General features: G+C 43.5%; 1 protein-coding gene across 1 annotated transcript in view; it reads right to left on the bottom strand.

Annotated features, from left to right (window-relative positions):
• ARAP2 (ArfGAP with RhoGAP domain, ankyrin repeat and PH domain 2) overlaps positions 1 to 12,792 on the bottom strand; it is a 131,401-nt gene that overhangs the window by 43,895 nt on the left and 74,714 nt on the right. Inside the window, exons 17-19 of the mRNA XM_063135445.1 lie at positions 8,772 to 8,874; positions 6,798 to 6,996; positions 4,126 to 4,189 (exon numbers count right to left, since the gene is read on the bottom strand). Of these exons, the coding sequence (XP_062991515.1) occupies positions 4,126 to 4,189; positions 6,798 to 6,996; positions 8,772 to 8,874 (366 nt within the window). The remainder of the gene's footprint in view (positions 1 to 4,125; positions 4,190 to 6,797; positions 6,997 to 8,771; positions 8,875 to 12,792) is intronic.

Raw genomic sequence — 12,792 nt, 5'->3', positions numbered from 1 at the left:
AATAGATTTATACCCGTGTTCTTAGTGGGGGTTTTAATATGACTACTTGCAATTTTGATAAAGTTCTTTTGTTTAGCTTATTTTCCATGGTGATCCTGGCAAAACTATGACCAACTGGACAATTCCCCCAAGCTGCTTTGGGGAAGAATAGTGGCAGGTGTCAGAGGTTGGGCAGCAGAATACCCTCTATAACCTCTGCTCCAAACCCATCCTTTTTATGATGTCTCCACGCAGATTAATTTTCACAGTCAAATTAGTCCACTTGGAACTCATTTCTGTATATTAACCAGCTAAGAATCATTTTCTTTTTTTAAAAAAAAAAGCTGAGTTTGTTAGTTTATAAACCACGCTATATCTAAAAGGATTCCTCAAGCAGTGAACAGAACCACCAGGAGAGCAAAGAAATAAAATTTGATGACCTTTGTGAACAGCAGGGCTTTTCGAGCAGAAGGCATGTTCTCAGATATCTAGATCTGCATTTTCCCAGACTTCTCGACCTGTGTTTTCCTAAATGTACATCATTCTGGTGAAAAGCACAGGAAACCTGACCAATGAATTCCATAGCCACTCTTTCAAAAGACAGGTCCATGAAGAGCACCTATTGCACTGTAAGAGAAACCATTAAGCTGGCTGGTCATGCACCGGACACAGGGCAAAGGAAAGGTTTGCAGAAGCAATGTATTCAGACTGCCGAGGCAGCCGTCGAAGGCAGATAACACTGTGATTTTTTGTACAAACATCCCCAGTTAGTCAATTCGAAACGTTACTGAAGTGTTGAGATGAGCCCTTTCGTGGCTTCCAATATTATGTTTGCCAGCTGGGTGCAGTGTGGATTTTGTTTGTCTGAGAAGTTGAAAAAAAAGGGGGATTTTATCATATGGGTTAACAAAGAGCTGAACGGAAACCTTGAAATGCGGCTTCTGAGAAAGCCACCATTCAAAGGAAACAGAAGAACAGAAGAAAGTCGATTCCTTGCCCGAAAACTGAAACCTATGTGAAGGGAACACAACGGCAGCTCCCCTTTTTCCAGTTAGAGACTTATAAGACTGTAAGGGATCTAAAGCACTGCGGGATAGATTTTACTTATTTATTATTGATTTACATTGATATCTCATCCTACAAGCAAGGAGGCTGAAGGAAGCATTAGCACTGTCTCTGCTGATCAAAAAGACTTGGTACTTCGACCCTGTGAGTGCTACCTGCACTACACCACGGCATTAGTCCTCACGCATTCAGCTCCCTTGGGGAAGCGTTTTAGATTTTCTCTTTTGCTCACACCAAAAGGAGCTATTAACATCACCATTGCTCTGGCAATAGCTTCACCCTACAGCACCACCAGAGTAGAAAATTCAAGCTATGTATGAAGCAGCTTCATGTGTTTGCACGCAAGAACTGCTGAGTAAAACTATAAAGCAGGGGTGGGGAGCTGCCAGCTGTAGAACCTTTGGATTTGGCCAGCGACCTCTCCTCAACCATGTACCTGTCCCCATGCAACAATTACACTAAGAATATAGGCCTCATCGATGCCAATAGGAGCTTTATTTCTAAGCCCAACTGCTATGCAGAGGAGGCAGGCATCTGGAACAGTCAAGCCTTGCCCCCACCCCCCACCCCATGCACTGCCATGTCCGGTGAAAACTACCACCACCACCCCATGACAAATGGGACCTTTTAACTAAATGGAATTGCTGTGGGAGGGATTAATGGTTGGGAGAGAAGGGAAGGTGGGAATGGAACTAGAGAGAGGGAGAGACAGAAATGGCTGGTCCATTGCCAGATCTGGCCGTATCCACTTTGGGCTTCAGGCCCACCCGCTCTCGAGAGGTGGCACCTAAGAAGTTATCCCCTGAGGGAATGTGGCTCTTGACATAAAAAGGTTTGCCCATCCCTGCGTTAAAGGGAAAGTCCAAAGTTCCATGGTATAACAACAGTTTGGCAGGCAAAAGACCTCAACTGTAGTCTCTGGATTAAAAGGATCTCAAGAAATGCTGGGAAACAGCCTTGCTTTGGGGAGGGTACGTATTTTGCCCAGCATCGCACTGCATCGCAGGATTCGGAGTCTTCAAACTGCACCACCATTGATTGAGTAGGAACAGATCACGAAAGTTAGATCAACAGCCTGACTTAGTATATGGCAGCTTGATATATTAAACAAAAGAGACACTCATGTTCTGGAACATTTATTTTCTTCATTTTTATTTTTCAGTCAATATTTACATAGCATGCGCTAAGCATTTCCTTTCTTTGTGCTCTATCACATTTGTACAGCTGGCTCTTGCAAACAGCCTGAACAACTACCAAGGTAAGCAGAAACTCCCTCCCACGCCCTCTGCTGTCTCCCTGCCACCCATTCACTGGGAAAACTTAGCTTGCAAAAATCTTCATAGAATCATAGAATAGTAGAGATGGAAGGGGTCTAAAAGGCCATCAAGTCCAACCCCTTGCTCAATGCAGGAATCCACCCTACAGCATACTTGACAGATGGTTGTCCAGCTGCCTCTTGAATGCCTGTAGCGTGGGAGAACCCACAACCTCCCTAGGTAACTGGTTCCATTGTCGTACTGCTCTAACAGTTAGGAAGTGTTTCCTCATGTCCAGCCGGAATCTGACTTCCTGTAACTTGAGCCTGTTATTCTGTGTCCTGCACTCTGGGAGAATTGAGAAGAGATCCTGGCCCTCCTCTGTATGACAACCTTTTAAGTATTTGAAGAGTGCTATCATGTCTCCCCTCAATCTTCTCTTCTCCAGGCTAAACATGCCCAGTTGTGTCAGTCTCTCTTCATGGGGCTTTGGGACAGGGCATTCCTACACCCCAAAATGCATCTAGGCATCCATGCAAAATGCATGTATAATTTTTGAATGGCACAAAAGAGTTTTGTAGACCTATTCACCTGTGCATTGTGTAAATAACAATTGCCTTGCCCTCCAATGTTTGTGCAGGACATGTGAAAGGCGCAGCAACACTCATACAGTTGCACACACAAAAACATTTCCCCAAATCAGAATCCCTGAGCAATTGGATGTGCTCCTTTTCACATGCGCCCCACTCAATGCATGGACATTAGGGAGTGGGACTGGAATGATAAGGTCAGGGCTGGGACCCAGTTTCTCCCCCAAATCCAAGCAATTATCGTTAACATTTTGAGCAGATCAGGCTCACTTATGACAATATCATGTACCCAATTTGGGAGATAACGTGTCCCTCTCACCCTAATTTTTGAACACAAAAGAGGTTGGAGAGATACTGTACTTCAACTGCCAGCGAATAGTAGTGCATGCACTGAGGCTCAACTTCTGCAATGTGCTGTACATGGGGCTACCTTTGTGCCTAGTCCAGAAACTTCAACTAGTTCAAAATATGGCAGCCAGGTTGGTCACCGGTGCACCCAAGAGTGACCATATCACACCAATATCACTTCACTGGCTGCTAATTAGTTTCTGGGTGAAGTATAATGTGTTGGTTATTACCTTTACAGCCCTACATGGTTTGGGTCCAGGGTTACCTGCGAGATCGCCTTCTCCCGTACAATCCACCCTGCACATTCAGGTCCTCTGGGGAGAATTTACTTCAGTCAGCGAAAACTAGGCTGACAGCTATTACCCAGAGGACCTTCTCTTCTGCCACTCCCAGGCTGTGGAATGGCCTGCTTAATGGTCTTTCTGAATTTAAAAAAGCTATAAAGTTAGAACTCTTCCAGCAGGCCTGCCCAGTCGAATTTTAAGATGTCTGAAAAGATTTCAAGATTTTAATAATGTATTAGCTTTGTATGTTTTTAATCAATTTTATGTATTTTATATTTTTGTATTCAATGTTGTTCCCCACCTCAATCCAGAGGGAGAGGCGGGTAAGAAATCATCATCATCATCGTCATCGTCATCATCATCATCATCATCTGGAAGACGTTTTTGGACGTGTGTGCATGTGTGAATATATTTAAAATAGCCTAATGTGTGAATATGCTTCAAAGACCCTAATGTGAGGTGGGTGGGTGGAACCTCTGAAAATACTTTGAAAATACAGGCACACCTCATCTCTCCAATGGTCAGAACCACATTTACCAATTTTCTGTGTAATAAAAAACAGAATAGTCACCATCGCTAGGATCACCCATAATAATACCTTACCTTCCTTTTTCAACCAGAAGCAGAACATCTATTTTTTCTCCATTTTGAATTACGCTGCTGACTGCTGAAAAATGGGGCGGGGGAAAACACACATTTATAATAGCCAAAGTGAAGCCACACAACTTTTACAAAGTGCAATAATCTATTGAATGTTATACGGCAACACAGCACCAGCTGATGAACTTGCAAACCTGCTTTAATATCATTCATCTCTGGCAATGGATTAAACAGAAGTCAGTAACCAGTAAAGATGAAACAGGTAGCCTTCTCTAAATGCAATAACAAAGAGAAGTAAGGCAATGGGTAGGTTTCCTATTAAGGAAGTTCAGGTGAAGTGACTAGAAATAATTTGGCTCTTGAGTCATGAATAAATCCACCTTAAATAAGCTACACTCCCCTGCTTGTTATAAAGTAGTACGTTTGCTCAGGAATACAGAGTAGACATTTGGCCTCTTTGTATTATTTCTAAAAGAGAATAGAGAAGAGTTTGAGGGAAAAGTGGCAGAAGTGGGTATTTCCCCCCACCCCCAGCACAACTGACCATTAAATAACAGGCACATTTCCACTCCAGTTCATCACTTCACTGAACAAGAAGAAACTGAGCCATGAAAGAAGCTTATTTTACACAGCCTGTTTGAAAGACAGTACCGTATTTCTTCGATTCTAAGACACACTTTTTCCCCAATGTAAACATCTCTAAAAACGCGCTGCGCCTTAGAATCGATGGTGTCTTAGAATCGCCTGCAAAGTGCACTGTTATCCCTCCACCCTGCTCTCGATGCCCAGGTGGCTCAAGGGCTTGTTGAGCACCAAAGCAGCTCTGCACTCACCATGTAGGCTGGGGAATGTGCTTGGCCTGATTAGGGGCCTAAGCAACGATCCGCGGCTGCCCTGGGCCTATTTGTGCTCCCCAGAGCTAACCGGGCTCACACACACACCAACAGAGCTCCGAGCACTAAGCGGGCCCCGCCCGCCGAACCACGAGCACAGCCGGCCCGGTTGGGCCTAGTGGGCATGGCTATGCGGCTCCATTCAGGTCAGGCCTGGAGCGCGCCTCGCCTTGTGCATGGGGCCGGGGCGGACAGGCGGGCGCTGCAGGGCTCGCGGAGGGTTGTGTGAGGCGGGCGGGCGCCGCCGGCTTCTTGTGGCTGCTGGTTCTGTGCAGCAGAGGAGGAGCAGCAGCGCCGGCCAGGAAGATGGAGGCGACACCCAGGAGGTGAGTTGCTGGGCCGGGGAGCGGGTAGGACGCACTCCGGGACTCACAGCTGCGCCTTGCGAAGGACCCCCTCCCGCTCCCTGCAAGAAGTGGTGGCAGCTGGTAAAGCCTCCGGGCCCTTGCACGTGCTCCCCGGTTGGCTCCCACCCACATCTCTTCCCTTACCTGCCTGCAATCCGCTCCCCATGCATGGCAGAATATTTCTTCCCCATATAAACATCTCTAAAATGGGGTGCGCCTTAGAATCGATGGCGTCTTAGAATCGAAGAAATACGGTAATGCATAAAAAGTTCCACAATTTGGAACCTTTGCCAACTTTCTCCAACCTGGGCCCTCCAGATCTGTTGGCTGAGAATTATGGGATTTGCAGTCCAACACATCTGGGGGAGGGGGGTGCTAAGTTGGGCCTACGCCCTACGTGTTATCTTCAGATGCGGAATTACTGCCTGCATCTTTCAGGTTCAACTTCCCAACTACCATAAGAAAGTCAACCATTGGGACGCTATTATGTGCCTCCTCAAGTTTTTAATGGCCCTCAGCAATTAGCTGGTGTGTGTGTGTGTGTGTGTGTGTGTGTTACACTTCCATTCTGGTTGCCAGAGCTAGTCCGGGTGAGGCAGGTGCTCATGCCAAAGGATTATCCCATAAAATGACTCTGCAGCTTTCTGAGAGGTGGGTTTTTGGGGAAGTAGGTTAGGATCCTGGCAACTGTCTGACTCCATCAACCTTCAGTGCCAGGCATGTGTATCAACTAGTATACACCTTGCTGTTCTTTTTCTGGGTGCCAAACCTTGTGCATCTGTCTCATCAGCCTTTTTTTTTTTTTTTTTGCAGTACAGTTATGAGAAAAAAATGCAGAGCATATTCCCAAAACATCCACAAATTTCTTCTATATAAACAATAGCCTTGTAAGTGCCATGTTCTCACACTACGCAAGTATTGTAATCATTTGTTTATAGCAAGTCATAGTAAGATGCCTCTTAAAGTCAGCTGCCTGAGGTGGCCATCTCACTGCACCTAATGATAGGGCTGGCACTACTTGCCCACATGGCGGCTTTATTTATACAGTCCTGGCGTGGTGTGTGTAGAAACCACAGATTTCAAGAAAGCATTTATGCAGCCAAAACCAGACACACAAACAAGCACACACCACTCCTTTGTAGGACTGTTCAGACAACACGCTAACCAATGGTTAGGCCACTAACCTTTTTGTAGCAAATGGTTAGCGACCATGTTTAAATTGTGGTTATGTAGCAACGATGGTTAGGAACAGTTCACAGGACATACTGAGTCATGGTTCACAGGACAGGCTAAACCATAGTGTGTAGCTCAACGTTTTTAACTATCGTGGCTTAGCACGTCTTCTGAACAGGGCCATTATCTTATTCTTTAAAGCACATGAAGTTTTCAAAGATCTATGAAATAGCTCTAACACGTGCTCATGCTGAAGTCTTACTTAGTTCCTGGAGCCTCCTGAGATGCATCGAATCCTCTTGAGAGTTTTCCGATCCTAAGCAAAAATACAGGCTTGACTTCTCTATAGCAAACCAGCCTTTCTTCCAGTTATCAAGATTATGACAGTCTTTGTAGTACAGCTGGCCAATCACATCATAGTCCCTCTCCAGAAGACATTTGGCCACTATGGGGACAAAGTGCTATACCAGACAAAAATAAGGAAAATAAGTATACTTAAAAATCAATACTAAAAATCAATATTAAATGCTGTAAGAACTACTGAGGGTTGCTAGGCAAAATTTCAGATTGGTTTTGCTGCCCAAATATTGACTTATTTGTTTAAAATATTTATATATTGTCTTTCCATTACACATAGCAATTGCCCAAGTTGCTTGGAATCAACAAAATAATAGAAAAATAGAATAGTAGATTTGTTAGGGGCCTAATAGAATTAAAAGAACGTAGGAAAACAAGTAGCAGAATTTTTTTTTGCAGAATCATATTGATGATACCACAGCCCAAATCTCTGGATGACCTTACCCAGCATGTTAATGTAGAAGTTAAATAGCATGGGCTGCAAGATGAAATCTTGTGGGATACCATAAAATACTATCCAGAGCTGAACAGTAGTCCCCCCGCACCACCTCCTGGAACCTGATCTCTAGGAAGGATTGAAACCATCACAAAATGGTGCCCCCTAGTTCCTTCCCAGTCTGGTGGTCCAGAAGGATACCATAACTAAAGGTACTGAAATCTACCAAGAAGTCCAGCAGAACCAACAGTTATGTGCATTTCCTGTCTAGCTCTGGTGCAGGTTGTCCACCAGATTTACCAAGGCCATTTCTGTCTCAAAACAAGTGTAGAAATCAAATCAAAACAGATCCAAAAAAACAAACAAAAAACAGATCCAGATAATCCACAAATACTCAAAGTTTGCCCTTCTGAGCCTAAAGCAGAGAAAATTAGAGAGTTTCTGAAATACAAGGGCTCAAGTTGGGGCTGGAACATCTCCCCTACGAGGGAAGGTTACATCAACTGGGATTGTTTAGCATGGGAAAAAAGGAGACTAAGGGGAGACATGATAGAGGTGTACAAAATTATGCATGGTGTGGAGAATGTGGTCAAAGAGACATTTTTCTCCCTCTCTCAAAATACTAGAACCCGGGGTCATCCCATGAAGCTGATTGGTGGGAGATCCAGGACAAATAAAAGGAAGGACTTCTTCAAACAGCACATAGTTAAATTATGGAACTCACTACCACAAAATGTAGTGATGGCCACCAATCTGGATGGCTTCAAAAGGGGGTTGGATAAACTCCTGGAGGCAAAGGCTATCAATGGCTACTAGCCCTGATGGTTGTTTGCTATCTCCAGTATTTGAGGCAATAAGCCTGTGTGCACCAGTTGCTGTGGAACATGGGTGGGAGGGTGCTGTTGCACCATGTCCTGCTTGTTCATCCCTGGCCAACGGCTGGTTGGCCACTGTGTAAACAGAGTGCTGGACTAGATGGAGCCTTGGTCTGATCCAGCATGGCACTTTTTATGTTCTTAAAGGATTGTGGGCAGCCAAAGGCCCATTACACATACTCCTCTAGGATTGCTTTAAACAGAAGGCTAAGATTTTGACTCAAGCAACAGAAAAAATATATATATACGGTGGCAATTGCTTCTAATGCATTCTACCAGTGCCTCTGAATACAGAATGGTATTCTCATGTACAAGAATATAAAATTCTTTTTTTAATAAAAAAAACCACTTGAATTTTGATTTATATCTCACTGCATGGTTGCTTTAGCAGCAATTGTAACAATAGATATTTTCCATTAAGAAGCAAAGAGACATTTCCCCATTCTTAAGATCCAAATTCACTTGCATTACAACCCTGCTTTCTCCCAAGATCCTAAGATAAGAATGCCAGTTTATATTTAATACAAAGGCTCTTGGCTTAACTTGATCAGGTAATTATCAACATTACCTTGGCAATTGCCCGAGTCCATTTTCTTTGAGTACGAGCAGTTTCCGCACCGAAGAGAAACACACGTTCTGACAGTAAGTAGATTTCAAAGGTAAATATAACTCTAAAATCACCAAGGACAAGAGGAGTCAATTTTATTTAGTATAAGCTTTATAGAAAAAGCAACAAACAGTACAATTCTCCCCCAGAATTCCCTGCATTTCAATCCTGTTTTGTCTAGTCTCAGGAGGAAAAAAAACAAGTTATTAAGAGTTATGCCAAATAAAATACATACTTTATTTGCTTTCAAGCAATATGAAATTAAATATGCACTTGACAGTCTAATCAGCAGGAATGGAGGGAGGAATCAACCATATGTGAACATGCAAATTAAAAAAAAACGTGATGGGGCTAACCTAGGTGTGGGTTAATGGTTTGAGGTGGGAAGGAAAGGAAGGAAGGAAGACCAATTGGTGATTGAAATGCTTATTTCCCTTTGAAGAAAAATCCAAGTCTCCTGAATTATAAAGGACACAGATAAATTTTAAAATCATCTGTGTATCGTTTTACCATGAATAGAAAATATGGTGCCTTCTTCAGCCCACAGCATGGACCAGTGAAGGCTGATGGAGCCAATCCCAGTGGGGGCAGTAAATCCACTCTGGGTTTGAGTCAGGATTCTGAAGGAGCTATCAAAGGTGCTGAACCCACAAGTCAGAACTTTAGAGTTCTGACTTGTTCCAGATGAAACCCAGAACAGATTCACCGCTCCATGGCATCGGAACCACCAGCCTCCACTGGCATGGACCCAGCTCTCCAGCCCAACTCCATTCCCCTGAAGGAGAGAAGTACTACTAGTACGGGAGCCATCTCTTGCAAGATGGCACAACACATGGTACATCCATCCATCCTACGGGTATAATCCTAGGGTCAATGTGAGCAGCTCGAAGAGGAGTGCAAGTGCATTTTAGATAAGTTGTCACATGTATAAATGCTCACCAGTGCAAACACATAACACATTCACATACACATACACCCACACACACAGCAGCTGGTGGAGGCATTTTACTGACTTAAAAATTTAAGGGCACATACGCAGTTTCCTATCTGACACTTAAAACCAGTTTGCAATCATGGGATGGTCAGGGAGTGGTATCTCCAAGATGTGCATACCCAGCACTGACATTTACTCAAGCATGTACCCTGAATGATATGTATGCACAGCATGAACGCAGAACCATCTTGGAGGCAGTATCCATTTCCTATTGACTGAAGGGGAGGACAAATTTTAGGAGAGCGATACAAAATTAGTCGCCTCCTTAACTTGCACCAAAATCCACCGTCTGAACCCGGATCTTCGCCCCACTGAGTGGGCAGCGCAGTCTCTGTTTTTACTGCCCTTTCAAATCCCCAGGTAAAATATCTTGTGCATCCCGTTGGCTCAGGGAAACAGGCTGCACGTCCTGAGCAATGAGCTGAGTGACTGAAAAGGCCTTTTCCATCCCTGAGTGGACAAGGGGACAAAAACACGAATGGCAGTTGAAGAAAAAAGAGATGTATACTCTGGCGCTGAATAAGATTTGCAATATTTAATGGTAATTTCCTCAATAAAAAATAGAAAATGCGTGAATTTAAAAAAAATAAATTGACGCATACACAAGCTCGACGTTTCGGGCCCTTAGGTCCTTCATCAAGAGCTGCAAACAAATCGGACAAGCTATCAGAAAATGTTTCTTTAGAAATAAACATCCTTTTCTCTTCAATAAACAATACAAACCAAGAACAACACTCATAAAAGCAAATGCTTTTCAACAATCAGTTTTTTTGTCAACCTCTCTCTCTCAGGGAATTCCTCTGCCCTGAGACCAGGACGCCTCTACTATGACTCCAGCATTTTTAATATGCTGCGTCAATTTATCTTTTTTAAATCCACGCATTTTCTATTTTTTATTGAGGAAATTACCATTAAATATTGCAAATCTTATTCAACCCCAGAGTTTACATCTCTTTTTTCTTCAACTTTTCCATCGCTGGCAATGCCATCTACTCTGCAAGCTACTGCCCCATTCGCCTAGATCATTGGTATTTATTTTATATATTTATTTTATTTATTACATTTTTATACCGCCCAATAGCCGAAGCTTTCTGGGCCTTTCACAAAAATTAAAACCATAATAAAACAACCAACAGGTAAAAAACCCAAATACAAAATACACAAAAAAAAGCACAACCAGGATAAAACCACGCAGCAAAATTGATAAAAGATTAAAATACAGAGTTAGAACAGTAAAATTTAAATTTAAGTTAAAATTAAGTGTTAAAATACTGAGAGAATAAAAAGGTCTTCAGCTGACGACGAAAGGAGTACAGTGTAGGCGCCAGGCGGACCTCTCTGGGGAGCTCGTTCCACAGCCGGGGTGCCACAGCGGAGAAAGCCCTCCTCCTAGTAGCCACCTGCCTCACTTCCTTTGGCAGGGGCTCACGGAAAAGGGCCCCTGTAGATGATCTTAAGGACCGGGCAGGTACATATGGGAGGAGGCGTTCCTTCAAATAACCTGGCCCAAAACCGTTTAGGGCTTGCATACCACCAGTGGGGCACAGAAGTCATCTAGGTGGAATGTGGGGTTTTCATAACAATCCCTAAGATTTCCCTCTCTCTCGATCCCCATATTCAGTTGCAAGTATGACGTGTCATCTCCTGTCAACCCTCCCTGCCACAGATTATCCATCTGTGATCTTTTGGTAAGCAAGTAGTAACCTTTTAAACTATTCATGTAGTTATTATTTTTCTTTGGTTGCATTTTGAAGCCATAGCAATAAAATTTACTCCCAACAATACTACTGCAATTTTTAATGTCCTTCAAACTTACCATAAATGATTAACATAATAAGAGAACGGCTCTAAATATATAAATGTCCTTCTTGGGGAAAAGTGGCCTTTTTGTTCTTACTGTGGTGGGACTCAAGTTCTTTGTGGAGATAAGATACAAAAGGTTGAGAACCACTGGCCTAGATCCTGGTCTTGGTCCCTTAAAGCCAGGACTGGCACGCAAAATAAAGGGCTGCTATTTCCAGAGAGGAAGCACATGGCTATGCGTGGCCTCTTGCTCTCTCCTCTAGTCTTAGACTCAAAGTAGCTACACATTACTTTGAAGATGGAGTTCACAGCTATGCCTTTCTCACTGCAAAACAACTGTGGGGCCTCCAGTTCAGACTGAGACCCTCGCACGGGGATGGGGTGGGGAAAGGAAGACTAAGTGGTTTTAAACACTTTGCCCGCCCACCCCCAGGTTGGCCCAAACAGGATTGGAGTCCCTGCCCTGCACCTCTCATTTTCTTTGCCAAAAAAGTGATCCAGTAGAACAACAGATTATGTTTCGGCAAGGAAAATTACTGGCATGGTGGGGAGGGGGGGTATTGCAGATCAGGACCATAGAGGAGCCCCCGGGTTAAAGCCTCCCTACCCCCAGGATCGGGGCCCTGCACTTTCTTTACAATAAGAAGTAAAGAAAGATGTAGTGGCTACATATTCAAAGTGTATAAATAGAGAAGTCAGTAGTTGATATAAACAGAATGCAGATAAAACAGTGCACGAGGCACACTACTACTATAGTATAAATGTTTAAGTCAAAGACGGGGTGAACAGTTATAACGAGCTGAAGGTTTTATAATAAGAACAAATAATGCTGAAATTCAATAATGTTGCATTTTTGTCCTTATTATAAAACCTTCGGTTCGTTCTAACTGTTCACCCCGTCTTTGACTTGAACATTTATGCTACAGTAGTTGTGTGCCTTGTGCACTATTTTGTCTGCATTCTACATATTCAAAGTTACATGTAGCTTGGTCCTTAAAGATACAGAGACTGATGGCAGAACTAGACATTACCAGAGAAGCATGAAGTCGGTAACTCCGTGTTTGCCTCATAAAATAAATGCAAAGGCAGAGGGCACTGAAAAGGGACATCTGATAGGTGGGAGAAGGTGACATATTATTACTCTGCCTGTTCATCCTCCCCTGTAAATACCGCCTATGCCATTTT

This window comes from Elgaria multicarinata, chromosome 10 (assembly GCF_023053635.1).
Source record: "Elgaria multicarinata webbii isolate HBS135686 ecotype San Diego chromosome 10, rElgMul1.1.pri, whole genome shotgun sequence".
Classification (NCBI taxonomy): domain Eukaryota; kingdom Metazoa; phylum Chordata; class Lepidosauria; order Squamata; family Anguidae; genus Elgaria; species Elgaria multicarinata.
Note: the sequence above shows the minus strand (reverse complement) of the source record. Positions and strands in the feature narration are given on the sequence as shown.